The 27,326-nt window shown below is 40.9% G+C and overlaps 1 protein-coding gene across 7 annotated transcripts in view; it reads right to left on the bottom strand.

Annotated features, from left to right (window-relative positions):
- MON2 (MON2 homolog, regulator of endosome-to-Golgi trafficking) overlaps positions 1 to 27,326 on the bottom strand; it is a 180,742-nt gene that overhangs the window by 102,559 nt on the left and 50,857 nt on the right. For all 7 annotated transcript variants that reach the window (XM_065568308.1, XM_065568270.1, XM_065568361.1 and 4 more), the window contains exons 9-13: positions 20,314 to 20,438; positions 19,783 to 19,922; positions 11,086 to 11,239; positions 3,178 to 3,410; positions 1,064 to 1,145 (exon numbers count right to left, since the gene is read on the bottom strand). In XM_065568308.1, coding sequence (XP_065424380.1) covers positions 1,064 to 1,145; positions 3,178 to 3,410; positions 11,086 to 11,239; positions 19,783 to 19,922; positions 20,314 to 20,438 — 734 coding nt within the window. The remainder of the gene's footprint in view (positions 1 to 1,063; positions 1,146 to 3,177; positions 3,411 to 11,085; positions 11,240 to 19,782; positions 19,923 to 20,313; positions 20,439 to 27,326) is intronic.

Below are 27,326 nucleotides of genomic sequence, written 5' to 3'. Positions count from 1 at the left end.
TATAACCCAGTTATAGTGGGAGCAAAAGGTTTAAATTTTAAGATGTATACATTTTTTACTGAAAAAGATGTTAAGAAAACAACCCAGAAAAAAAAATTGGAAGACACATTGGTACAAAGACACTGATCAGGATGGGAGGGTCTCTATAACTGAAAGGGAATATTCATCTTCAATTTGTCTAGCGCCTGATTTTTTTTTTTTTTTTAATATAAATTAGTTTATAGATGGCATTTAACTCTAGGTAAAATCCATCTTATTTTTGCTACTAGGGAAGCACTCTTTTGGAGTGTTTGAGGGGAAAGGGGAACATACTTGCACATGTGGTGGTTGTGTCCAGGAATTTGAGTTTGGGTAGGAAGCTTTTAAATAGTTTCATCTTATGACAAAATGCCAGCTTCCTAGAGATCCCCTCATTTGCTCACTTAATGCTCCAGTAAAGGATACACATTTTAAACAGAATGACAATTTTTTTTTTATTATTGTTAGCAGCTACAGGAGTGATCCCCGACGCCTATGGAATTGTGGTCTAGTAAAATTTGGACTGTCCTTGTAATGGAAAAGCTTTCACACCAAGTATGTACACAAGAGAAGCCCCAAAAAGAGAATAGGTATTTAGAAATTTGGTCACTCATTTTAGCGAGAACAGAGTGATCCAGCCATCAGGCCAGAATCTTCAGCCAGTATCTTTGAATATTAACCTGATCCTGATTAAGTTACAAGTAACATACAATATAGTATGTTAAAGTTTTATTGTAACTTGGCCTTAATGAAAAGTTGTAAAAAAAAAATAATAATAATTTCTCTGATAAAATGATTTCTCATTCCAGATAGAACTAGGGCTTATGTTAGATTTTTGGGGATCATCAGGAAGATTATTCCTGCAAGGCCAGACTGTTCTTCCTTAAATCACAATCACCACCACAAATCATTCATTCCCCATTTCCTGTGAACAGCTTCTTCCCCCATACCAGCCAACTAGACAGGTTCCAAAAAAAATCAGTTTTGGACAGAATTGTGAACGTAACCTATGAAGGATCAGCAAAAATTAACACAGAGTGAGTACCTGGCATCAAGAAGCAGCGACAGTGCAGCAAGAAGACCACACCAGCACGCATTCACCATTTCTTCCCAAACAGCTCTGTTAACTTAAAAGAAAAAGATTTTATAGTGCTAATAGATACTGGAAGTTTATTAAATAACTGTTAGATCTTTTTTAGGTTAGTAATGTATAGGCCAAAATTAGTTTTATATTCCCCTAAACAAAAAAGTAGTTACATCAGAGAGAAGATTGCTGAAGTGAAAATATCACTATGCAATCATTAAAAATTAAGGAAAACTGCCAGTTAAGTCATCAGTCATTGCTCTCTGACTCCTTACCTTTTTAACAAATTCCCTTGCATTTTCAATCTATAACTAAGGCTAGGATTCTGTCATGGAGGTCACGGAACCCATGACTTTCATTGAACTCCATGACTTTTTTGCGTGGCGGCTGGAGCTCCGAGCTGTGGCGGGGGGACCCAGCACAGCTGTCCAGCCACGGTCAGCGGCCCCCCTTGCATCTGCCAGCCGCAGCGGGCAGCCAGCGGACCCCCTGCATCTGCCCAGTTGATGGACTTGAACATTATCCATGTTGGTTTTTTTCCCCATCCTGCCCCGACCTTTGGCATGTCACGAAGGTGTCATGTATTCCTGTGGAGCCATGGCAGCAGCACCATGGAGAGCTCTGGATTTGTTGAAGCCCTGGCCCATCCTGACGATATGCCCATCATTCCCATAGCTGGGAAACCAGTACCGAGTGTTGACGCCTTAGCATGGAGGCATTCTGCTCCCTGCAGCATTACTGCCTCAGCTTCCTGGCATACTAGGCAGCAATACGAGCAACAAGAATGATTAAAGGTCTTGAAAACTTGACCTATGAAGGAAGGCTGAAAGAATTGGGTTTGTTTAGTTTGGAAAAGAGAAGACTGAGAGGGGACATGATAGCAGTTTTCAGGTATTTAAAAGGGTGTCATAAGGAGGAGGGAGAAAACTTGTTCACCTTAGCCTCTAAGAATAGAACCAGAAGCAATGGGTTTAAACTGCAACAAGGGAGGTCTAGGTTGGACATTAGGAAAAAGTTCCTAACTGTCAGGGTGGTTAAACACTGGAATAAATTGCCTAGGGAGGTTGTGGAAACTCCATCTCTGGAGATATTTAAGAATAGGTTAGATAAATGTCTATCAGGGATGGTCTAGACAGTATTTGGTCCTGCCATGTGGGCAGGGGACTGGACTCGATGACCTCTCGAGGTCCCTTCCAGTCCTAGAATCTATGAATCCCATCGGAGCCCAGTCTTTCTGTGCCCAGGGAGTGGGCACACCACCACTCCTTGCACCAATCAGCTCCCTGCATCATTGCTGTTTCTGCCTCTTCCCCTATGTTTCTAATTAGCCTCCCTTTCCACCTCCCTACTCATAGCCCCATTTAACTTTTGTTTCTCCAGAACCTCCATCTTGTCCTCTGCAGCCAGAGACCTCCTTCTCCAAGCCATATATCCTACCATCCCAATATCGGTATTGACCAGGATGTCTCCCTGACCTTCCAGGGTTTCTGTGCTATGCTGGGTTGAGGACTCAGGGAGGCAGCAGGTAGTACTGGAGAACAGAACTAACTAGTAGAACTTTTTCTATTGCCTTTTTCCTGCACAGATAAAATAGTGTATAGCAAAAAAGGAAAATAACTTAAAATTGAAAAAGTGGGTTATTTCTGAGATGTTGTAAGCGTGAAACAGTGTCTGAGAGTGAATGCACAGAAGTCAAGAGTTTCTAGAGACTGGCCATTCAGCTACAGAAACTCAAATATTCTCGGAAAAAATTTCAAAAAGAGATTTTCAAAAGCGTGTTCTGTCAAAGTTATGAAAAATGTGACCAAAATTTAAATTCATTTGTCCCAAGAAAAAGTTAGTATATAAAACTTAGAAACTAAATTAAAATAAAGTATGGAAGAGAGGATTTTGCTCCTCTGCTTTAAATGTAAATCTGCAAGCAATCTTTATTATGGAGCTGCTAGGATGCTTCTATAAAACTCCATTTAAGACTTCTAAAGTAAATTGAATGTATCTAAAAATTCAAGGCATTTAATCATGAGATTTTATTTCTCTTGTGTTGTACTTAACATAGTATCTGCATTTTTGTATACCTAGCTCCTTGTCAGTTTGGTCAGATACTGACTGCAAATCTTGCTGCTCCGAAGACTGTGTTGGTGATGAAGTTGCCTCAGTCATGGTCTGATTGTCTGTTCCAGCCTGTCCCAACTCTCCTTCAATCATGGTAGTGATACCACGGACAAGATCCAATAAACAGTGGAAAGCCACAGACATGGCATAACCTTCAGGAATTGTAGGTGGCTCTACTTTATCCAGCATTTCTAGGCTGAAAGATTAAAAACATTACAAAAATATTTAACAGCAATACTGATGAAGTAATTGAATGAACAATAATGAAAATCTGATCAAATAAATTGACAATACTCCCACTACCCACTCTTAAATTATCAAGCGGTGACGTGGTAATATCCTAAGTGGATATTAACGAGGTACAAAAAAAAGATTCTTACACCAAATACACCCAAAACTAATTAAAATATGACTAAATATAAAGCTACTACGATACTGAGACTATTTTATATCTATGTCAATGAATCTTTGTGTTAGTGAAATTTGCTTAAATATTTGACCAATTTCTGAATGAATCACTTCATTTTTATTCTTATTGTATTAACTCAAAACTAATCACAGTACCATAAATGTATCACTTACAGATTTAAGGAATTTAAACAAGGGCAAAGTATTAATTCAGAAAACCACCAGAAAATAAACAAATTACAAAAAGTAAGATTATGTCATGTGGACGTCACTGCTTGTCTGTTCCTATGAAGAGTTATTGCCCAGGCCACCACAGTTGGAGGGTAACCAAATATTCTCATCCCTCACTGAGCCATTTGTGTCAGACAACTCTAGCTGCTGCAGCCATAGAAGAAGAGGTAGAGGTAGAATAGGAATCACTTACAGAGGTTGCAACTGACTGATAAGCAAGAGATCTGGATTAGACCCCAGTGCCTGCAATCCATCAAAACAGATAATCGGTCTCTGGCTAAACTATAATATTGAATTTGATTGGATGTTGCAAGCATAAAACAGAGTGCGCGAGTGCATGCACACAAGCTCCATTTAAGGCTTCTAAAGTACATTGAATGTATCTAAAAATTTAAGACATTTAATCATGAGATTTTATTTCTCTTGTGTTGTACTTAACATAGTATCTGCATTTTTGTATACCTAGCTCCTTGTCAGTTTGGTCGGATACTGACTGCAAATCTTGCTGCTCTGAAGATTCTGTTGGTGAAGAAAATCCTCTTTTGGGATTTACTGTACAAAGTTCATGATTACATTTTTCACTGTTGGATATCATGTGACCAAAACATCAATATTTATTTGACAGTTGCAGCCTCATTGCCTCTCCTTCCTCTTGCTATTCCCCTGCTGCCTCAAATCCAGCACAGAGCTGGTCAGCACAGTCGGAAAAGAGAGCAGGGAGCAAAGGGCGGTGGCAGTAGTAAAGCCAGCACAAGGATAGAGAGTGCTGCGCCAGAAACTACCCGCTGCCCGCAACAACCACCACCTGATACCTCAGGCAGCTCTCCATTCAACTGTCCTAATTTATCCAGCTGCACCAGGCCTCTTCACCAACCCCATTACATAAGTCATTATTACTCTAGCCCACCATCCAGATATACCACCGCCCTGCACCATCCACTACTCCTCCTCTTACCCAGATGCCCCAGCTATTCCCTTTAGCATCCTCCCTGAAGATAGGGAACTTGGGTATGCATACTAAGAGGGATCCCCCATAACTTGCTTCTGGGAAGCACAAATGGGAAAGACTGCCTTCTATTCCCATCCCCCACCTGCTTTCACCTGCTCAGGGTTAGGCAGATCAGTCACTTGTTCTCCATCTATGAGAAAAATTATAGAAGGGACTTGAGAGGCTGAAAACAAAATAGAAACTTGGTCTGATTACCCCAAAAGCAAGAAAGGAGAGAGAGTGTATTTGTATGTTGGCCCAGTTTGGCATTCAACATTTAATGAGGCCATGGCTTGAGCACAGCTGACTGGCAAAGTAATCACAGGGGCAACATCAGAGACCAGCAGGAGGATATGACCTACTCAAAGCCGTCAGATATTATGGTGGAGAGCTTAAGGATCCTGCTTAGCCAGAACTGCCTATGACAAGGCTTAAACAACTAGGCAGCCTATCCAGAAAATTAGGCTGATTAGCAGTAGCAATACATGCCTACCAACTGTCCTGTAACAGGATACTGTCTCACACAACATTCTCATAAGCAAACTAGGGAAACACAGTCTAGACAAGCCTACTATAAATGGGCGCACAACTAGATGGAAAATTATACTCAGAGTAGTTATCAATGGTTCACAGCCAGCTGGAGAGACATATCAAGTGGGGTCCCAAAGGGATTGGCCTGGAGTCAGGTTCTACTCAATATCTTCATAAATGGTTTGGATAATGGCATAAAGTGTACACTCAAAGTCTGTGGATGATACCAAGCTAGGAAGGGTTGGAAGAGCTTTTGAAGGACAGGATTAGAATTCAAAATGATCTTGATAAGTTGGAAAAATGGTCTGAAATAAATAGGGTGAAACTGAGTAAGGACAAATGCAAAGTACTGTACTACACACTGAGGAAGGAATAATCAACTGCACAAATACAAAATGGGAAATGATTGCCTAGGAAAGAATACTGTAGAAAAGGATCTGGAAGTTATAGTGGACACAAATTAAATGAGGCAACAATGTAATACTGTTGGGAAAACAAACTGAACATCATTCTGGGATGTACACCTCTACCGCAATATAACGCGACCCGATATAACATGAATTCGGATATAACGCGGTAAAGCAGTGCTCCGGGAGGGGCAGGGCTGCACACTCCGGTGGATCAAAGCAAGTTCAATATAACACAGTTTCACCTATAACACGGTAAGATTTTTTGGCTCCCGAGGACAGCGTTATATCGGGGTAAAGATGTATTAGCACGAGTGTTGTAAGCAAAACACAAGTAGTAATTCTTCCATTCTCCTCAGCTCTGATAAGGCCTCAACTGCAGTACTGTGTCCAGTTCTGGGCACCACACTTCGGGAAAGATGTGGACAAATTTAAGAAAGTCCAGAGGAGAGCAACAAAAATGATTAAAGGTCTAGAAAACATGACCTATAAGAAACTATTTAAAAAAAAAACTGGTTTGTTTAGTCTGGAGAAGAGAAAACTGACTGGGAACATAACAGTCACATAAAAGGTTGTCCACTGAGGACAGGACAAGAAACAATGGGCTTAAATTGTACCAAGGGAGATCTAGTTTAGACATTAGGAAAAACTTCCTAACTGTAAGGGTAGTTAAGCACTGAAACAAATTACCTAAGAAAGTTAAGGAATCTCCATCAGAGGAGGTTTTCAGTAACATGTTAGACAAGGACCGGTCAGGAATGGTCTAGAAGAGGGGTGGCCCAACTGGCATGCAAGCGGGGTGGTGCAGTAGGGGCTTCTCCCCAGCAGGGTGAGGCGGGGTCTTGGGGCTGCTGCCCAGCAGTATGATGGGGTCTTGGGGCTTCAGCAGGAGTGGGGTTGAAGCCCCAACCCCCAGCTCCCAGCAGGTGTGCCCCGGCTCTCCAACTTCTGAAGATTGTCATATGTGGCTCAGAGGGCTAGTAACTTTGTCCACCCCTAGTCTAGATAATACTTAATCCTGCCTCAGTCCAGAGGACTGAACTAGATGACCTATCAAGGTCCCTTCCAGTTCTACATTTCTACAGGCTGGTTTAATAAAGTTATGGCCTTCTCTTCTATTACAAATATTTGCTTTGTCATTAGCAGCTGATCAGATGGCAAAACACTAATCTGTAGAAGGCTGTAACTCGGGGGGGGGGGGGGGGAATGTCTTTAAATCACAATGTATTCAAACAGAAAAATAATCTCACCTTACAAGCCTTTTTTTTTTTTAAATAAATTTTCTAATCACTTAGCTGTTTATAAGAAAGTTTACAAGTCAACTAGTATAAGTCAATAAAAAATACAGCAAACAGAATGAAAATAATATTTGCACTAGTATTGTTAATTATCCACGGACATTTTAAATGAAAGAGCAATTTTTTTTTAAAGTAACACATTCCATGCCTAATATACAGCTTCAAATAACTTTTCTGTGGCTTTACATAGAAGAGCCTGGGTTGCAGATTAAAACATGAATGGTTGAACTTCAATACTCAAGAACAAGGACACTCAGATTTATCATATTACACCTTGGTACTACAGCAGATGTATCTTTATATAATAGGGTCGATAAAATGTAATTTTAATTTAATTTAATTTTTAAAATTAAAAATCAATTTTTTTAAAGTTTAAATCATGATTTTTATTTCTCTCTCCACTTTAGAGATAAACTCCTAGCATTGATATTTTGTACTAATTTAATTAATTTCCTAATTGTCAGTAGACTTTCAGATTTTACAAAGAGGTGTGTTTTTTGTTTAAGAAATGTCACACTTAAAATAGTGAAATGCTCTGACCAGGCTACATTCATCCATCAGGGGTTTCAGTATGAAGTCAATGAAACTTGTGCACCTAAATCACAGGCTCCTGTTTTTGGAAATTTTGACTTGTGCTGTATAAAAAAGGTCACAATGACTTTGTTAATGTATTTAAAGTCTGAATAACTTTTCATGTTAACACTAAAGCAGTTTTGTTTTGAAATGACAAAGATTTTATGCAACTAAGAAAAGTGTAATAAAAATACAGGTTTAGCCCCTTACGCTGAAAATATTTATGTGCACATCAGTTTAAAAAAATAAATAGTTCCACTGAAGTCAAAGGGAATATTCATGAGAGTGAAGTTATACCTGTTGAAATGTTTGTAGAATTTGGGCCTTAATTTTCAATATTTTGTGTTTTGCCTATAGTAGTTTTCAAATAAGATCCCCTATCCGTAGTGACATTTAGAACACAGCATTTATAATTTAGTTCATTATAAATCTTAATCTAAAGTTGGAATATCACAAACTTTCAAATTAGTTAAACAACGCCTCAACCTAATTTAATTCAATGTTTTTTTTTTAAATTCAGTGATTTAAATAATTTAATCATCTTGATTTAAATCACTCTGCCTGCCTTGTTATATACAGCACAAGCGGTGTACATGGAACTTTATAGGAAAGAAAGTCCCTGCTTCAAAGAGTTTAAAAATTTAAGTCTGAATGATAATCATACAGAGAATTAGACAGTGGATGTGAGAGATAACAAGAGGGGAAAAAAGAAAAAAGGATTAACTGCTCTAGAGGAAACATTACTTACATCAGTCTGAATTTTTGCAACGTTTTGATGATGGGTTTATTTTCTGGGGTAAAACTGTTAATTTTGTTTTAATTAATAAAATATAAAATTAGGTATGAGATGGACCAGAATGCTCTGGAGAGGGGTTTAAGGATGGAAGATGAGCAGAGAAAGGTAAGTTTTGAAGGATTTGAAAAAGGAGAGAAAAGGGTACCTGGAAAAAAGGAAAGATGAGATTGATGTTAAAGTAGAGGACAGTGTAAAAGGAGGTACAATCTCATGTAGGAGGAGACAAAATGAGTGGGATCAGGCTAGGAGACTGGGCAGCAAGTCAGATTAAGGCACAGGCATATACCTATGACCCCATCTCCTAAACTCACATGATGAAAACAAAAATCTTTTTTTTTTTTTTACAATTCTATTTTGAGCCCTCATCTATCTAGACACTTATGTGACTCATTATAGTAGTATCTGAGTGCCTCACAGTCATTAATTTTATCCTCAACACACCTGTGAGGTAAGGAAGACATATCCTCCTTTTACAGATAGGTAACTGAAGCACAGGGTAGATTAAGTGACTTGCCCAAGATCACACTGGAGGTTTGTGGCTGAGCCAGGACTTGGACTCAAGTCTCCTGAATCACAGTTCTATACACTAGCCACTAAACATACTTCCTATTTCATGACTGCAAATAAATAATATTCTGAAAATGCAAATTACATGTAAATGATGTTTGCCTGAACCTGCCGAGAACTATTATCTTAAATGGGGTGTCAACTCAAACCCACTGCTCTGGAGGGCCCTTGACTCCATCCCGACAGGGATATCTGCCATGTGGCTGGGGCCCTGGCCCTCCCTGCAATCACCCTATCATGGCTCTGCTGGGGTGTTTACAGAAGTACACACAGACAAGGGTGAATGGTAGCTGAGTCCTCCCACCCCCTAGACAGACTTCATACACTTGAAGACGAGGAATATGTGGAGAGAGACACTACAGACTTCCATTACCCGAAACGATGGCTTATGTAGGTGATCCTTATCACTCCCACCCCAAAGTGGAGCACAGCCATAGTTTGGGAGCGTAGCTGCAGCAAAGAGACAAGGACTAGGGTCCACATTCCCATATGAGTCTCTCTCTACAATCCTGGATTTCCTTAATCTGGTTCTAGAGTATAAGCAGGGGAATAGAAGATCACAGCTGATCATAGGCTGGGGACAATTTTTATAGCGTCTTTCAAATAAGGAAATAAATATGAACGTAATTCAGAAGGAGCTGGAGTCAATGAACAGATCAAAAGGTGAGGGGTGGGATATGGTTGGAGAACCAAAAGATGAGGAGGATTTTAGCTGAAGAGTTCTAGAGAAACAAGAGAGAGGAGAAAAAGGGAGAAAGCAGGAGGCTATAACTGTTGGCCAAAGCATAAACCAGGTTTCATACTTAACCTACTTTAATTAAAACATGAAGTCCCTAAGAACAGCAGGGTAAGTTAGACAGTATTTGCACACTCAGTCTTAGTCTCCTTGTTCAACTAGACATTGTCTAGCACAAACTGCTATTACACCTTCAATAGTGGCTGAAATTTATTCTTCAAAAACATTCAAAATCTACAATGGTAGCTTGAGAAGAGAACCTCTGCACTCACTTTTGAAGATTCAGACCAGTTGCTTTAAAAATACCCATTTCAGGTATGTTAGCAGTGTGGTGCAATTTTATGGGTTCTGAAACTAAATCACAGTTTTAAAGAGATGGCACTAAGGCCAAGTTTACACTACAAACTTACATCAATATAACCATGTCGCTCAGGGGTGTGAAAAATCCACACCCTTGAGCGACGCAGTTCTACTGACTTAACCCAGGGGGTAGACAGCGCTATGTTAAAATGAGGGCTTCTCCTGTTGACATAGCTGCCGCCTCTCATGGAGATGGATTAACTACGCCAATGGAAGAAGCTCTCCTGTTGGCGTAGTGGTGTCTTCACTGAAGCGATACAGCAGCACAGCTGCGCCATTGCAGCATTTTAAGTGTAGACCTGCCCTGAATGTTACAGCCACAGTAAACTGGCATTGTTCCAAGAGACGACATAACCCGCTGTATGATGTAACTAAGATATGAATCCTTGATTTGAAATATGCAAACTACTGATACATAATGTCTCTAGTAGAGATTTAATGGCCAGTCGTGTCAAGTACCATTTCTAATTCATCCTTTGTATATGGATTCATACAATACAATATAGGTTAGCATGGCAACTAGACCAGTATTTCACCAATATAGCCAGTATTTTTATTTCAACTGAAATAAAGTTAGGATATTGCAAGAAAACTATTTCCCACTGCCTCTAATGCCTTTCCCTTCACATTGTTTGGTGCTATAACAACCAAGTACAAGGGTTACTATTTTTCCTATTAACATTAAAGAATTTTTATTTATTGTATTACAGTGATGCCTAAAGGTGCAGAATTAACACAGCAATGGCATGGCAAACAACAAATGATGAGGAATATTTGGATCTGTATCCCAAGTACACAGAGAAGGTCAGATCACCGCATAGGCATCAACAGGAAGAGAACCCACAGTAGGACTAACGTCAGCAATGTGCTGAATATCACTGTACATCAAGGCAAGAATAACTACATAATTAACATGTAAATGTTTTTATTCCCAAAATTTCATTTTGAGAGAGACATTAGTAATTTTACTACTTACTAGGTAGCTTTAGCACTGCCTTGTATTGTTACAGTGAGTATAGGTATCCAGGTGCCTCGATATTCAAATGCAGGTAATACAGTCACACCTCCACCCATTCCCAGCATTCCTGGGTTGGTTTGTGATGATGCTGTACCCCCAGATGTATTGCTTCCTATAAATTAAAGAAAAACAGAAAGAATAAAAAACTATGCTCTTTAGTTTTATTTTAAATTAGAAGAAAGTATTCTTTTTCTGTATTTCACTGTGTGCAGAGATATGCATATAATAATGCAAGAACACATGCCTGATAAAAATTTCTCAACTTTTGAGTGCCCCCTGCTGGCTAAAATGAGGTATATTTTGTATGGTTCTCTTAGTTAAAGGGGCATCGTTAATATAAATGATTCAGTTATATATATATATATATATATATATATATATATATATATATATATATATATATATATATATACATATATATATATATATATATATATATATACATATATACACACACACACACACACACACACACACTTGAGAATATAAAATATTTTGTACTTCTGAAACACCGTCCAACAAAGAGCTCAAAACATTTAACAAACATTAGCAAATTAAACCTAAAAAGCCCTGTGATACATGTTGGAGTAAGAAGGAGATTACTGAGTTACCATTACATTGGATAAAGATATAAATAAATGTAAAATAGTTCTTTCGTTTTAGGTTTACATATGTATCAAATGTAATAACACAGCTAGTAACCAGACTACAAGCTCTCCAGGGACCTTGCATTTGTATTTGGGTTGCTAGCCTGTGCTGAAGCCCATGCCACCATGTATATACTGCTATTGTTACCTATGCTAAAGTTAAAGTTAGCAGGGGTACAGCTGCCCTTGGTACAATCACACCTTCACTTACCAGTGTAGCCATACCCTTTCTGTGCAGAGAAGGCCTTAATTTCCTGCTATGCACAAGCACCTCACCTGACTATTTGTTTAAAAACTGTAGGCCATTGCCTATGGTAGACGCTGACAAGGCAATATGCACGGCTGATTAATCATTGCCAGCAACAGATTCAGTTAGTAAGCCAGCTGCACAGAGCTGCTCTGGATCTGTGCTTCTAACATGAGCTTGAAGAAGGAGAGAGAGAGAATAAGGAAAGACTCATGCAAAGCGGGAGAGAGAGACAGACAGACAGACATAGCAAGGAAGAAGAATGGGTGAAATGAAAGAAAGAAAACATGACAGGAATATAAGGCAAAGATAACAGTGCTGGATCCAAGGGCTTGTCTGCACTTGAAAGTTATTTTGGATTAAGGTAGGGTGTGAATTTAGCTATAGCTATTCCAAAATAGCTCCCCCGTGTAGACATACTTATTCCAGAAAAAAAATGTCTACATGGGGAGTTATTCCAAAATAGCTATTCTAGTTAATTTCCCTATGTAGACAAGCCCCCAAAATTTTTCCACTGGGAATTAAGGAGACCCCAACATTTATAACTGAGCTACCAAAACATGTCTAACAAACGCCAGATAAAAACATTTTTTTCAGTTTTAACATCGCTATTAACTAATTGAATAAGGAACATGTGGATGTGGGAAAAACTAAATTTTAGATTAAATTTAATTTCCAGGGAACAGGAAGAATGTCCTCATATCTTAGATATTTTCTTGCACTGTCTGTGTTCTCTAGATATTAAGAAATGTACAGATAGGAGGAAAAGTGGTACTATCATTTCAGCTACTGAAATTTAGGTCCAAATCTCATTTTGGTCACATATGAAAATGTTGTCTCATTCTATTCCTCACTTGTAGATACATCAAACCCCACATAATTTAGCTTAATTACATATAATTATTAATAACCTCTCAAGAAAGGTTCAGAATCACCCTAGAATAAAAAAAGATGTTTGCATATCAGGAATAGGAAAGTATCTGTGCTTACCTGAAATTTTCCTTTGAGTAATAAGTCCCTCTGTTGCAATGGGTCCTTCAGCTGGCTTACAGCCTGTGAGCCTAACCAGTCATTGGCAGCAGCGGAATACCCTGCCTCCTGCAGTTCCCTCCAGTTGAGACAAATTCCACAGTCAAGATGATTCCCCTGCACTTGCCTAACTTACGGATTGATAATTATGTTTTGAAGAAAAAGCACAACAAAATAAACCTGAATTTTGGATGTCAATTTACATCTCTATCGTGGATGATCTATTTGTCTCCAGGTGGGCTGGATCTGTGGACCTTATTTCTTGAAGAACGGAAGTTTTTCAGTAAACACAAGTAAATTTTCCTATTCTTCATCACACTATGGTCCACAGATTTCTTACAATTGGATTTTGAGAGCAATGTTCCTCCTACCTGGGTGGGAATTAGGAGTGTCCTTTAAATATGGATATCCAAAAAGAGGTACATTATATATCTTCTATCTTCCTTTGGGCAGTGAGATGTAGAGAAGACTTCTGCCAAAAATATCATTGGCTAAAGACTGCACCACTAATATGTAGAATATGATGAATTTATTTATTAAGGGCCACATGGCAACCTAGCAGACCTCATTACAGGAAAGAAACTTCCCTGCTCTGAGTTTAGCAGTGTTTCTACGGATTGGACTTTGTTGCTTGACAGGAGGAGGAACTATTTACTGAATTTACAGTTGGGAGGACTATTTGCCTGAATTCAAGGTACAATAACAGGTCTCATCTGAGAAAATGATACTTCATAAATTTGTCTGATTGGAGTTAGTAGTTAGCCATTAAAATAAACTTCCTGTTAAGTATGACCCTTACCGCAGAGGTTCGATTGGAATAGTGCTGTAAGAACTGGAATTAGGTTCTATAACCTTGGACTGTATTTGTACAAGATTTGCTTTTCTTGAATATGTTGAGAACATTATAGTTCAGAGAGTTATCCTTTTTGCTTGGACACATCCACATAAGAGGGGGAATTCAAGCTATGGCCTCGTCTAAATGAACACTTCATTCATGGCAAACTGGGTGTAAATCTACTCCACACTAGTGAGCCATGCTCTAAGTGTCCATATACTAAAAGTTACCTAATGCACTTTGATCTATCCCACTTTGAAAAAGTAGGAGATCACAGATCACTAGGGAACTTTTGGTGTGCAGCAGCAGGGTCCCAATTAGCGTGACCAGATAGCAAGTGTGACAAATCGGGACAGGGGGTGGGGGGTTATAGGAGCCCATATTGAAAAAGCTTCAAATATCGGGACTGTCCCTATAAAATCGGGACATCTGGTCACCCTAGTCCCAATGGACACCTAGTGTGGGGTAGATTTATACAGCGTTCATACAGACAATCCCCAAGTTTCACTTGCTTAGTATGGTAGCTAAACCATGGACTTTGCATCAACCAGCAGAAAAAAAACCTATTGGTTGACTTCTAGGGTCCACAAGAGTGATAAATGCTTCGTCCAAATATCCATTTTGAACCTTTCTGGTGCTAGATGGAGAACTGTTTTTTGCAATAGCAGACCTCCTTTGTGAGGTAGACATATCAGAAGATCTAATGCTAGGTCAATCTAGGCCTGAGATTGATTGTCTTTCTGGGCACTGAAAAGGCTAATTAAATTTTTTTATTAAAGCTAATGTTAAAAAATGATATAATACACAGGTTAAGAAAAGAGTGTCTGTACATCTGGGCATAGTGCTTAGATTATCCACAATACAAATTTTATTTTAAAAGTCATAAGACACAAAGTGCATAATCAGCAATAACCCAAATTAGGGTGACTAAATTTAACAATACAGTTTAGATACTAGGATCCGAATACTTGGGTACATCACTCAGGAAAAGTTATACAGAGAGCTGGCTGTACAAAGCAAATATAGGAACGAGTGTAGATTGTCCCTCAGTAATTGAGCATTTAAGGCATCACTGGTGCCTCCCTATCTTTCATATCACTCTGATCTGAAGTAGTTTATGTATGCTTTCACTCACTTTCTGGCATTTCCACGGACTTCTTGAGAGTGGAAATAGGAAAAAAAAAACTGTGCCTATGATTTCTGCACAAATCCATAGAGTATCAGCTCTGAACAATGTCCAGCGATCTTATTTTGGCCAAAGCTATTGGTAGCCATCTGCTCCCTAGCTGAAAGAGTCTGTTACCCATCAGGACACCAATTCCAGACAGGGCTGCCTGGGAGTCATGCAGATTGCTCTGCCGCAACTGAGGGCATCTGTGCCTCATCTCAGCACCCTAGTATGTTCAAGATAACACATTCAAAGTAGTATTCTCTCTTGTACTTCAAAGCCTGCTTCACTTGCCATATAATCTATACATTTCTTTCTATAGTGTCTGGCAGGAGTGAGGATTGTAAATGTACTTTTTTGATTACTCTGATTAGCCTTAGCTTTCCATAAAGTTTCCCACTGTAGAATTAAGAGAGCTGAGAAGAAGCTACTCACCTTGTGCAGTAACGATGGTTCTTTGAGATATGTCCCTCTATGGGTGCGCCTCTAATCAGAGATTTTAGGTAGCAGTGTCTGTTCAGCCCGCACATGCGCTCTGCCCCCCTTGTGGTCTGTCTCGAGGCTATCTAGCACTGTACAGGTGCCCCCCCCCCCCAGTTCCTTCTCTACCATAGAGCCCTATATTGAGAACTCCCAAGTAGAGGGGAGGAGGGCATGTTGTGGAGCATGCATAGGACATGCATCTGAAAGAACCATTGTTACTGCACAAGGTGAGTAACTTTCTCTTTTTCTTTGAGTAGTGTCCCTATGGGTGCTCCACTGTAGGTGACTTCACAGCAGTATGCCCCAGGAGGGCTGGGGCTTTGAAGTGGAGTCTGTTATTATAGAGAGTACTGAGGAGCCGAAGATGGCGTCGGAGGCCAAATCTCCAGGTTTCACATAATGTTCTGTGAAAGTGTGGGCAGATGCCCAAGTTGCTGCTCTACAGATTTCCGAGATAGGCACATCTTTAAGGAATGAGACCAAGGTAGAAATTGACCTCGTGGGGTGTGTACGGACTCCAGACAGAGGCAATAGGTTGCGTCCTTGCAAACAGAGATTAATGCAACCCGAGACCCATTTGGATAGTCTTTGACCCGGTACTGCGGAGCCTTTGGATCTTTCTGCAAACGAAAGGAAGAGCTTAGGGGGATTTCCTAAAGTCCTTAGTCCTGTCCAAGAAGAATGCTAGTGTTCTTCTAACATCTAGCATAGGCAGAATCGCCTCCCTGTTATTATGTGGTTTTGGAGGGGAAAAATAAACCAGGAAGATAGATCGGTTGATTTATATGGAAAGCGGAGGCAACTTTAGGGAGAAACTTGGGATGCAGCCTTAGAGTTACTTTGTCTTTAAAAAAAGACCATGAATGGTGGGTATGCCATCAGTGACACTACTTCTCCTATGTGCCTAGCTGAGGTGATGGCAATTAGAAATACTGTCTTCATGGATAGCTGTAAGAAAGAGCAAGTTGCAATGGGCTCAAAGGGAGGTCTAGTCAAAGCTCTAAGAGCTAGGTTAAGATCCTTACTGTGGAGGGCATTGATCACAGTTTGGTTAGTCTGTCTCTGTTCAGGGAAAGACAGAACTGGGCCACATCTGAAGACACCTCACAAATAGTCAGGCGTTTGGAGTGATGAAGGTGCATTCTGCCATATGACCCAACAGATAGATGCAGGCAGTTCCTGACCCACATAAGGGTGGTAAGTCTGTGCTGTGTCGAGTTTGGTGGCAATAAACTACAGTTGCTGTACAGGGGTCACTATTGATTTCTGTAGGCTAAGTTCCAGGCCTAGCTGCGCAAATGCATGCATGGTCTTATGAGTGGCTCATACTGCATCCTCAAATAAGGGAGCCCTGAAGAGGCAGCCATCCCGATGCAGGTAGATAACAATACCCAGTGTTCACAAGAGAGGCAGTATGATGGAGAGAACCTTGGAGAATACCCTGGGTGCAGACGAGAGGCCAAAGGGGAGCACTCTGTACTGATAATGGTCCTGCCTAAAGGTAAACCATAGGAAGCTCCTGTGCAAGACGCATACCGAGATGTGGAAGTAGGCATCTTGTAGGTCAAGGGCCGAAAACCAATCTCCTTGCTCTAGGAACTAGAATAATGGCTGCTAGGGTGACCATGTTGAACTTCTGTGCCTTCAGGTATTTGTTTAGTGCCCTTAGATCTAGAATGGGCCTCCAATCACCTTGGGGATCAGGAAATAACAGGAGTAAAACCCCTTGCCTCTGAATTGCATTGGAACTGGTTCAGTGGCATAGCATAACAGATTCTCTACTTCCTGGTGAAGTAGGTTCTCTTGAGAAGGGTCCCTGAACAGGGACGGAGAATGGGGGTGGGACATGAATTGAATGGTGTAACCCTTTGAAATAATTTCCAAGACCCATCTGTCAGAGGTGATATTCTCCCAGCCGCTGTGAAAGAGGGCCAGGGGACTTCCAAAGGGACGTGACCGGTGTGTAGAAGGCAGCTGATGTTGCAAGGAATAGCTGTCAAAAGTGTTTAGCGGAGGGGACGTGAGAGAATGCGGACTGGGGTGCTGACTGCTTCCGCTTAAGTACTCTGGGCCTTTTGGGCTGTGCTTTGTAATAGGGTCGTGATGCGGGTACTGAGGAGGTTGTGACCTGTGCTGTGGTTGAGAGCTGTATCCTTTCTTTTGTCCCTCAGAGTAGACCACCAGGGAGGGACAACGAATGTGCTTGCTGAATGGACACTGCTACCGAAAATCTCAGATTAGAGGCGAAGGGGCGCAGATACACCTACAGTGGCGCACCCATAGGGACACTACTTGAATAAGAACTTATTTACCTGAGCAACTGATCTCAGTGACAAAAGCCCCATAATATACCTGATGAAATAGATGCATGTCCCACTATCTTTTTCAGGGACAAGACCTTTGGTCATGGGATTTGTAGGTTGAGAGAGACCATACCTGCAACACTGTCCACTCATGTTAATACTGCTCATGAAAGCATGTGGAGGGCATCAAGTGACTTCTTAATTTTGTTTCATTTTTAGTTACTTCTGTTGTTGCGGGTTGATGCCACCTGAGAGCTTTTATGCCCAGGAGAAGGGGTGGAGGTGATGCTTGCCCAGACTCAGTAATCTGCTTGAAAGTTTTTTTTTTTTTTTTTAAATATGTACATTTTATTTGATCCCCTAACTCTGATTTGCACAGCTGGCTTTCCCCTTTCCTGAATAGGAAGTGGAGTGGGGTAGGATCGGGTAGGAGTGTGGACACCCAGAGGAACCAGCACAGATGTTTGGCTTGGTCTTTTCTGCATAGATCTGCAATGCTGAACCTCCATGAAGGTGAGAAAGTGAACCAGGTACTGTGGATTATTCAATCCTACTGCAGTGTAAAACTGAGCAGGTGACCTGGGCACTGAGGATTATTCACCTTGCTGTACTCTGTGAAGGTGAGCAGGTGAACTGGGAGCTATTTTTGTTTATGCATATCCCCTTTGGAAGTTTGTTCCCTATAATCCTCCTTCAGAGGGGGGAGTGAAATTGAGTTTAGACATTGCTTAAGTTGGCTAGCAATCTCTCTGCTCTCAAAGAGGCGGGATTTACTGTCTTCTTTCCCCAGCAGAGGCCCTCCCTTATTGGGTTTCTTAGATAAGTTATTTCTCAGAGACTCTCTGCCACATGTGTCAGATAGGCTTATGTTTCCCCTGAAGGTCTCAGCGTAGGTGCTGAGTAAGGATCCCGAGGGGGAGGAGGATCCTATTATAAAGGTCACAGCAAGGAGAGGGAGTAGGACCCAAATGCCCCTTATTGAACTCTCTGGTGGTAGCAGTGTCCATACTATGCCCACTGCTTTCCACCCAAAACCCAAGGGGGGGCTGAAGGGGAAGAAGTGACTGAGCTCCACAGTCAGAGGCATAGCTGCTGGTGCAGGCTCCAGGGACTTAAGTGTGATTTACCACTCATCCAATGCCACTCCCCTCTTGGAGATGGAAGTGGGGCAGTTACTTGCCCCCGAAGCAACCTATTCCAAAGCCTGCCTGTCTGCCTCCTTTCCTGCCTGAGAGAGGGAGGCAGAGACAACCCTGCCTGGACTGAGCCAAGGGGGGGGTGGGGAGGGGGAGGAACTGCACTCTGCCCACAGAGAAGGCCAAGCTCATCAACGAGACCTTTCCCTTTTGCCTTTCTCGGCCCAGCTCTCTCCCTAAAGGCTACAGAGGCATCAGCTGCTGCAAACACCTCAGAAGGAGAAGCAAAGCAGAGAGGAAAAAGTCTCCCCAAAGGAAAATGTCTCCCTGGGGCAAACTGGGAATCTGACAATCACATTATTGGACCAAACTTCTGACAGTCAGAAATTTGAACTGCAGTTTGCAATTTTCCTTAGAAAAGCTCTACAGCAGGGTGGGGTCTCGCTGACACAGGGGAAGCAGCTAAAACTGCAGTGAACTTCAGGTGACAGGGCATCCCCCTGCTGCCAGAGACTGACAGGTCTGGTTCTGCCGCCAAGCTGCAAGCAGGCTGAAGTACCCATTGCAACAGACCGTCAGACCTTAGCACTATGAAGAATAAAGGCATATTGACAATACAGTCTGGACAAGTTTGCACAGCACTACATTTCTCTTGGCTTAAGCTAGTTTCTCACTTTCACGAGCGCTAAATTTATACTGAGAATTGTATCAAATAAGCAAACCTCAGATTTTCACAAATATATTGTTTACTATTATAAGAAATTATTAGGAAATTACTTGAAATAAAAAATACAAAAAAGCCTTTACCAGTTTGGTTTACTGTCGTTGATGTGTTTCCTGTGCTTGGTACAAGAAAAAGCGACTGGATGAATGATCCCAGTGCATTTACAATGTCACGGAAAACCTTGGTAGAATGCGGTTTCATATCATAGGATTGACAAAAGGACCTGCAAAGTGGTTTAAAACATTTCTGAGCACGTAGTCAACAAATTAAAGAGTAAAAACTACATTTTTAAAGCCAACTATTTAAATGAATATGCATGTATAGTATGGTCAATGCTTCCTTATTCTGGCTGGACTATTTATAGGCTGAGCTGATAAAGTCTTTAAATTCTGGAACAAATATTTAAGTTTCAAGGCATTAAACCAAACAAGTTTGTTAATAATGGCTCAGTACTCAATGGACAATAAATATGCCCCTGCACTTCAACAAACACTCCATCCTGCAGATTCTATTGCTTTCAAGTCCCTAAATGCTTAGCACAAAGAAATTGTTTTTTTGCTACAGATAAATACGACCTCTTCATTTAATACATAAAGTGAAATATGGCATATTACCTTAATAGCTGGGGCTGCACGCAAAGCCTGTGGATAGATTCCACTGCAACAGCTCTTAGCCATTGTGGTTTGTCTGCATCCAGAAACTTCACTAGTAGTGACAGAAAGATCTCACATTCTGTTACCTAAAAGAAACAGGCTATAGTCATAAAAAGAAAAAAAACAATGTGTCATCTCAGCCCTAAGCATATATCAGATCAGCAAGTACCAGTATCCCTGGCACATACAGGGTCATTCTGCTTGGCATAGGGTTTAAAAAAAAATACTTTCCCCGCAAAAAAATATATACCCAATGATCATGTTGGTGTGTCAAGCACATACTGTACATCCAAAGGGGTTAAAATGAGTTAAATTCCTTATAGCCATTTCTAAACAAAGTTTTAAAGAATGCTATAGAACAAGTCCCTGTTAGTTTGGCTTATTTAAAGGCTGGAGAGGTCAGCAGCAACTGAAAGTTAATCACTTTAGTGAAAGAACAGAGTTTTATAGTACAAATAGCTTTAACAGGCATCTGAGTTCTTTTGCTTCTAGCCAGCTTGAAAAGTTCAAGTCAGAAAGCCTCTTACTGAACTATTAACATTGAAGTAAGAAACAACTGCTCTCAAACCAAAATGTGTGAAATTGATGCAAGAAGAATCTTAACTGAATTAAGAATCAAGATAAAATAGCTACCCAAGACCTTTACGGTAAGGAAAAAAAAGATGCATGGGAAAATGATTAATAATCCGAAATCTGATTTTTCATTTCAACCCATGCTTGAAAAATGTAGGTGGGGAAGAGATGGTTATAGTTACCTCATGTCTCACAATTATTGGTTAAAAATAAAAGGAACAAACAAGTGAGAACAAACTGGAGCACACCATCTTTTTCCTCCCAATCTGAAGCCCTGTACCTATATATCATATCTGCAAATTAAGTTACTTATCTCTCATTAGACAGGTCAGATGCTGAATGGCAGGAAATATTTTACACAATGTACACTTCATCTCTGAAATTAAATGTCACAGGAAAATATCCAGACAAATAGTTTAGTGGAATTTAAAAAGGATAGAGACACATATATGAAAAGTGTAAACCAGCAGCACCACAACAGAAGCTTCAAGGGATAAGAGGTAAGGGCACTAACCAAGCTCACCCTATAGCCCTTTACAAACCAGGAGTTTGGCAACAACTCCCAGCAGCCTACCCTCTCTCCTTGAGAGACCATATGGGCTGAAACCTTTCATGGAATTTTCAAGGCACAGGAGATCTTTAAGCTCATCCCCAACATCCTCCAGAAAAAGAGAGTCAGCAGCAGCAATCAATGTTAGCAGCACCAAGAGGAAGGACCTGGGGGGTATATATACGTTGCAGCTGAAAACCTGCCTTCCAGCCTGAATAGACAGACTCAAGCTAGCTCCGCTTGAGCTAGTGCACTAAACATAGCAACGTTGATGTTGCAGGATGGGCAGCAGCTGAGGTTAGCCACCCAAGCCGCAGCATCACACAACTATTTTCAGTGCACTAGCTCAAGCAGAGCTAGCACAAGTCTGTCTGCTTAGTCCCAGAAGTCCTGACTACATGGCAGTTCTCAACTCCTAGCTGTTTGGTGGGGTTGGGTGACTCACTGTTAGGTGGGAGAGTGTGGGAACAGGGGGTAGCTCAGTAATGAACAGACTCTGCAGTAATGGGCAGACTCCATAGCACCTTCACAGCCCTGGACTTAGTAATAATCAGAGCATACGGCTCTGTAACTGAGCATTGGACTTTCCACCAAACACCTGACAAGATCCTTCGATGCTCCTTGGACAATAGCTGAAACAGTAAGAATTATTTCAGTCCTGCAGCCTTCTAGCCTCATAAGAAACAGGCACCCCATGAGGCAAGGCTTATGTAGAAGAAGGCCCTTCATCTGAGGGAACTGTGAAGATTTAAAACAAAAACAAAAAAATACACTAATAATTGTAAGGAAAAAGGAATTTGGGAATAATCTATTTAGAAGGGGAAAAACAAATATGATAAAATATCATACTAGGCAGTGATCCCAGGGTCATTTTCTTGTAGGATGGAAGAATGGTTTGGTTGAAAAATAATTTTGAAGCGTTCAGATGACTTTGAACCATCAAATTGTGCACACTGAAAGCCTATGTAACTGTGTACATGTATTACCATTATCTTCCTACATCTTGCTTTAAATCAGTAAATTCTTTGGGAGGCAGGGACCAAATCTACCCACGGCCTTATATAGCATCTAGCAGAACAGGGCCTTGCTGATCCCCATTAGTGCCTTTGTGTGCTATAGTAATAAAATAAGTAATTGATAACAAGCTTCATACTTCAGGGTATAAGCTAACGAAACCTATTGTGACTGCACGGTACTTCTTGCTCTCCCATGATAAATCTTAGGAAAAAAATATTCGGAAACATTCATAGGGGACTTTCACCTTTCTCTGAACCCTCAGGTATATGCCAGTGCTAGACAAGCAATTTCATGCTGAAGTGGACCAATGGTTCCTAACTGTCCACAGACCAGTGAACAGAATCTTTTCCTGTTTATTAAGATAACTGTCAGTCTCAAAAGATGAATGTGGTGTAAGCACCAAAGCAATTCAGTTGTGTCATGCTGCAGCATTGTGAGTGGCTAAAAACGCCAGTTCTTGAATGACAGTCCCTGCCACTGATGGTGCAGGTATAAGGCGCAGGACCAACAAATGAAACCAGCATGCTTGGTGCTTGAGACCTGCTGCACTTTCCTCTTTGCTCTCTTCACTTTCCCTCTCAACCACCTCCCATCAACCTCTGACTCCATGATGCAGTGCAGCACTCCAGTGTAACCTGTTACTAGCTACCTCTTCCCAGTTTGCAGTGTCAATGTTGAAAGTTTTCAAATCCCGCTTGCAAATGTCCTTGACCCCAAGCCTAGGTCATCCCAGCGGTCTTGGAGCATCCACAAGTTCTCCATACAGAAGGTCCTTTGGAATGCATCCATCATCCATCCAGTACAGAGGACAAAGCCTATGAAGACATCTGTGTTTAAGAATGTTAAGATGTTGCAACAAAACATTAGAACTTGGATGCTAGTGAGTTTTTGACTGCAAAACCCACCCCGTGTTCATGGCAGTCTTGTTTGCCTTTTCTTTGCCAAAAAAGAGGAGTAACGCATGTCGTGTAGAGAGTCTGTGCCGAAGAGAGTGGCCACATAAAAGTCAAACTTCTTTAGCTTTCAATCCATGACTGCAGACTTTCTAAGGTCATTGACCTCCTGTAGGCCATTTGACATATCAGTGCACATTGTCCTGACACTCCAACAAGGTAGTTTGAAGAGGGCGACCATCACACCCAAACCTTTGGCGTGTAGGCCTAAGCATCAAAAATAGGGAGGCAGATGCTTGCTTTAGAACCAAAGCTCATCCTCTTAGCAGTAAGGACTCAACCAAAAGCCTTGGGGACCAAAATGTCTAGAAGCCAGCACAGATGCAGGGGAGATGCCAGAAGACAAAGCTGAGTTACAGTAACACCTGCCTGTTTTCTCCACTGCATATTGTGTTCAGAGTTTTCTCCTCTAGCTTTTGTTCAACCAAGAACTGGCTGCAAGGCAGCAGAACCAGATGGATATTACTACTTTATGGACACAGTTTTTCATTCCAGTGGTTATCTGGCATATCCCCACTACTCAGTGAGAAGTGGAATTCCTGGTTTAGACACCGGGAACTCAGTCCATGGCAGATTGTACTGGGTTATGTGGTACCCAAAGCAGGACACGTTTGCCTGACCTGCTTTACCCCCTACATTATATACAGAAGTGAAAATGTGTGTTTTTTTTTAAAAAGGGAATTTAATGTTTATGAAATGTGCGAGATTAACAGGTTTAGCATAGGCAATGGCAATACCAGAACCAGCTTCCTTTCATTGCTCCATCAACATGCTTTAAAATCCGACCCATCTACTAGCCATTAGATGATAACTCCATTTCCATGGAAATTAAATTAATGAAATTTCTAAGAGTTAACAAGGGTTTTAGATTTGTGTGCTTTTACACCACATGTGCACCTGCCATGAATAATGAAGAAAAATGGCTGTACCATCTATCCAAGTGCCATTAGAAAGGGATTTCTCTCTCCCTTCTACTCAAATACCTGTATTTTCATTTCGATCTCTGCATACAGCTTCAGAACTCTCACTGAATATCTTTATTCTTTGCACTTTTCTTTATTAAAGAATTACAACTTCAAAAGTATACAATATAAACTGACTCAGATACATGTATGTATTACATTTGTGTCCGATTTTTTAAGTAAATTTTTTCCTCACCATTAACTTCTTAAGTGGGTATTTTATCCAATCTCTTAAATTAGTTAAAGACCTTTGTAAATACATACATATTTCAATTAACTGTTTATAAATGATTCCCGATTCTCTCTCTTTATCTCTGAGCCCTCGCACATTGATTTTACTTTATATTTTCAAATGAGAAATGAGACCAAACAATTAAAAAAATAAATCAGATCACCAAACACTAAAATAATTCAAGTACTAGGTAAAATTTTCAAAACCCTCAACTGACTTGGGAGCCTAAGTATCACTGATCTTCAGTGATATCTTTATTCCTAAAACAAAAATTTTAATGATAATTTTTTTTAAATTCTTGTAACAGATTAAAGCATATTTTGAAAGATTAGGAAAAAATGTGTATTATCAATATACTGTAACTTTTTTAAAATTTTACAACGCTAGGTTAACTTCATGATCCTTTCCTTATTCACCACAGAACAAAACAGTAAGGGATCCACAGATTGATAGTCAGATGAAGGCCTAAGACCATTTTAAGAGGCATTCAAAACACCTGAGATGTTTCAAACTTCAGGTACAGGTGATTCAAATGTCTGAACTATCCTTTTCCCCCAAAAAAATATTAAAAGGAAAAATACCACAGGAGTTAGGTTCTTCAATGTTTTCTGGTAGTCCTAGCAGTCAGCCTCACATTTCAAGAGTTAATCTTTTTCTTATGTTGAAGATTTTGCAAAAAATTGGATAAGATTCTAATAAATCAAAGGATTTAAATAAACTGAAGCATGAGTCAAGTGTCAGAACTGCAAAAAGAAACTCATCAAGAGTTGTGATTCTCTTCATGGAGGTCTGATAAGGGAAAAGTATTTGCTGCTGAACAAACAGTATTAGCTGAGGTTAATGGGGATTGGGTGGGGGAAGAGCAACAAAGAAATCTCTGTAGTATTTGAAGTAACACACTTCTTTATATCATACATCTGTTTGTTCTACTGATGTCTATTTTAAAAAAATACATAAATGTCACAAAGACTTTACAGGGAAATAGTTTAAGGATAGAATACAACTCCGTCAAAAACAGCAACTATAGGAGACCGACCCCTGACAGCCTAACTTACTAATACAAGTTCTTCAGGTGGTTTAAATTCCACCTTCTTCTGACATCCTCTGGTTGGGAAATGGGCAAGGGTGAAGCAGTTGCCCAAAGAGAAGGCAGCTTCTTTAAGGGTGTGTGACGGGGTGGCTGCCCCTCACTTGCCCTCAAAGGCAGCCCTAGGGAGACTGCGCCAGAGGCAGCCAATAAGAAAGGGGCTAACAGGAGCAGCCAATCATGGCCTGACAGGTTCATATAAGAAGGGCTGCAGGGCAGAGCAGAGTTCAGTAACTGACTGGAGCTTGAAGGGAGAAGACCAGGCTCCTAGCAGGAAGAAGGAGTGCCAGCACCTGAGACAGAGCAGTGCAGCTGGGACCAGGAGAGCTAGAGAGTGCTCCTGGCTGACTGTTAGGGTCTGCAGGCTGAGGCCCTGAGGTAAGGGCAGAAGAGGGTGCTGGAGCTGCCTGGAAAGTGGCCCGAGAACAATGGACTGCAGTTGCCACATAGGGAGTGGCTGGACAGATTTCAGGTCCCCTGAAAGTGGGGAACACAGAGTGTGGCACAGCTGGAGGGAAATGTCACTGAAGAGGATACTGCAGTCCTGGGAGTGGCGCAGGTCTTGGAACACAAGTGACAGCAGCGAGGCACCACCAGAGGCGGGTGCCCTGGCAAGCAGAGCTCATTCCCCTGACAGCCAGCAAGAGGCGCCAGAGTGGTAAGTCGCACCCATCACAGAATGGTTTAGTTCTCCTGTTCCCGATATCCTCTTGGAAAGGGATGGGGGGGGGGGGGGGGGCGAGGAGTCTCAATAGGACGGAGTGATTATTCATTAATCTCTCCCTTGCAGCACCCAATGTTCTGTTCTCCTCACTCCTCCTCAATCTTTTCTCCTGTCTCCCACATCTTCTTACACAGTTTCCCTCTGACCTCTTAATGCTTCCAACTTACTCACATTTTGAGAACAGAGATTAGCCAAATTCACTGATACCAGCATGGCTCATATCCCATTGAAAAACTGCTGCCATCTTTATTTGAGGCACCCTCATTTCTTTAGGACTTTAAGGAAAGAGCTGTTTTCTTTACTGAGAGCAGCAAAGTTTCAGTCACATTAAAAGTAATGGGAGATGGCAGTCATTTTGAATAAAAGTTTGAGAGAGCGTTGTATGACATTAGGAGATCATGAGAAATTTTAAATGCACAACTAAAATTGAAAGAGTGGACAACTCAGAACACTGCAGAACTGATTCCTTCTTTCTTCCTGCCCATACATTACAACATTTAGATGCTTAAACACTCTTACCTGAGGGAGTATTTTATTTTACTTTTACTATTGTGAGTTTGTTCTGGATCCAGGAAAAGCCAGCAGTACTTTCCATATCTGACTGTGTAAGTGTGTAAATCCTTATTTATCAGAAGGAATTCCATATGTACTAGGCAAAAAACTAACTTGTTTTTAAGACTGAGCTTGATAAGATTATGATCATTCCCCTCTATTAGACATTGGTGAGGCCTCATCTGGAATACTGTGTCCAGTTTTGGGCCCCACACTACAAGAAGGATGTGGAAAAATCTGAGAGAGTCCAGCGGAGGGCAACAAAAATGATTAGGGGTCTGGAGCACATGACTTATGAGGAGAGGCTGAGGGAACTGGGATTGT

The sequence above is a fragment of the Chrysemys picta genome, chromosome 1 (genome assembly GCF_011386835.1).
Source record: "Chrysemys picta bellii isolate R12L10 chromosome 1, ASM1138683v2, whole genome shotgun sequence".
NCBI lineage: Eukaryota > Metazoa > Chordata > Testudines > Emydidae > Chrysemys > Chrysemys picta.
Note: the sequence above shows the minus strand (reverse complement) of the source record. Positions and strands in the feature narration are given on the sequence as shown.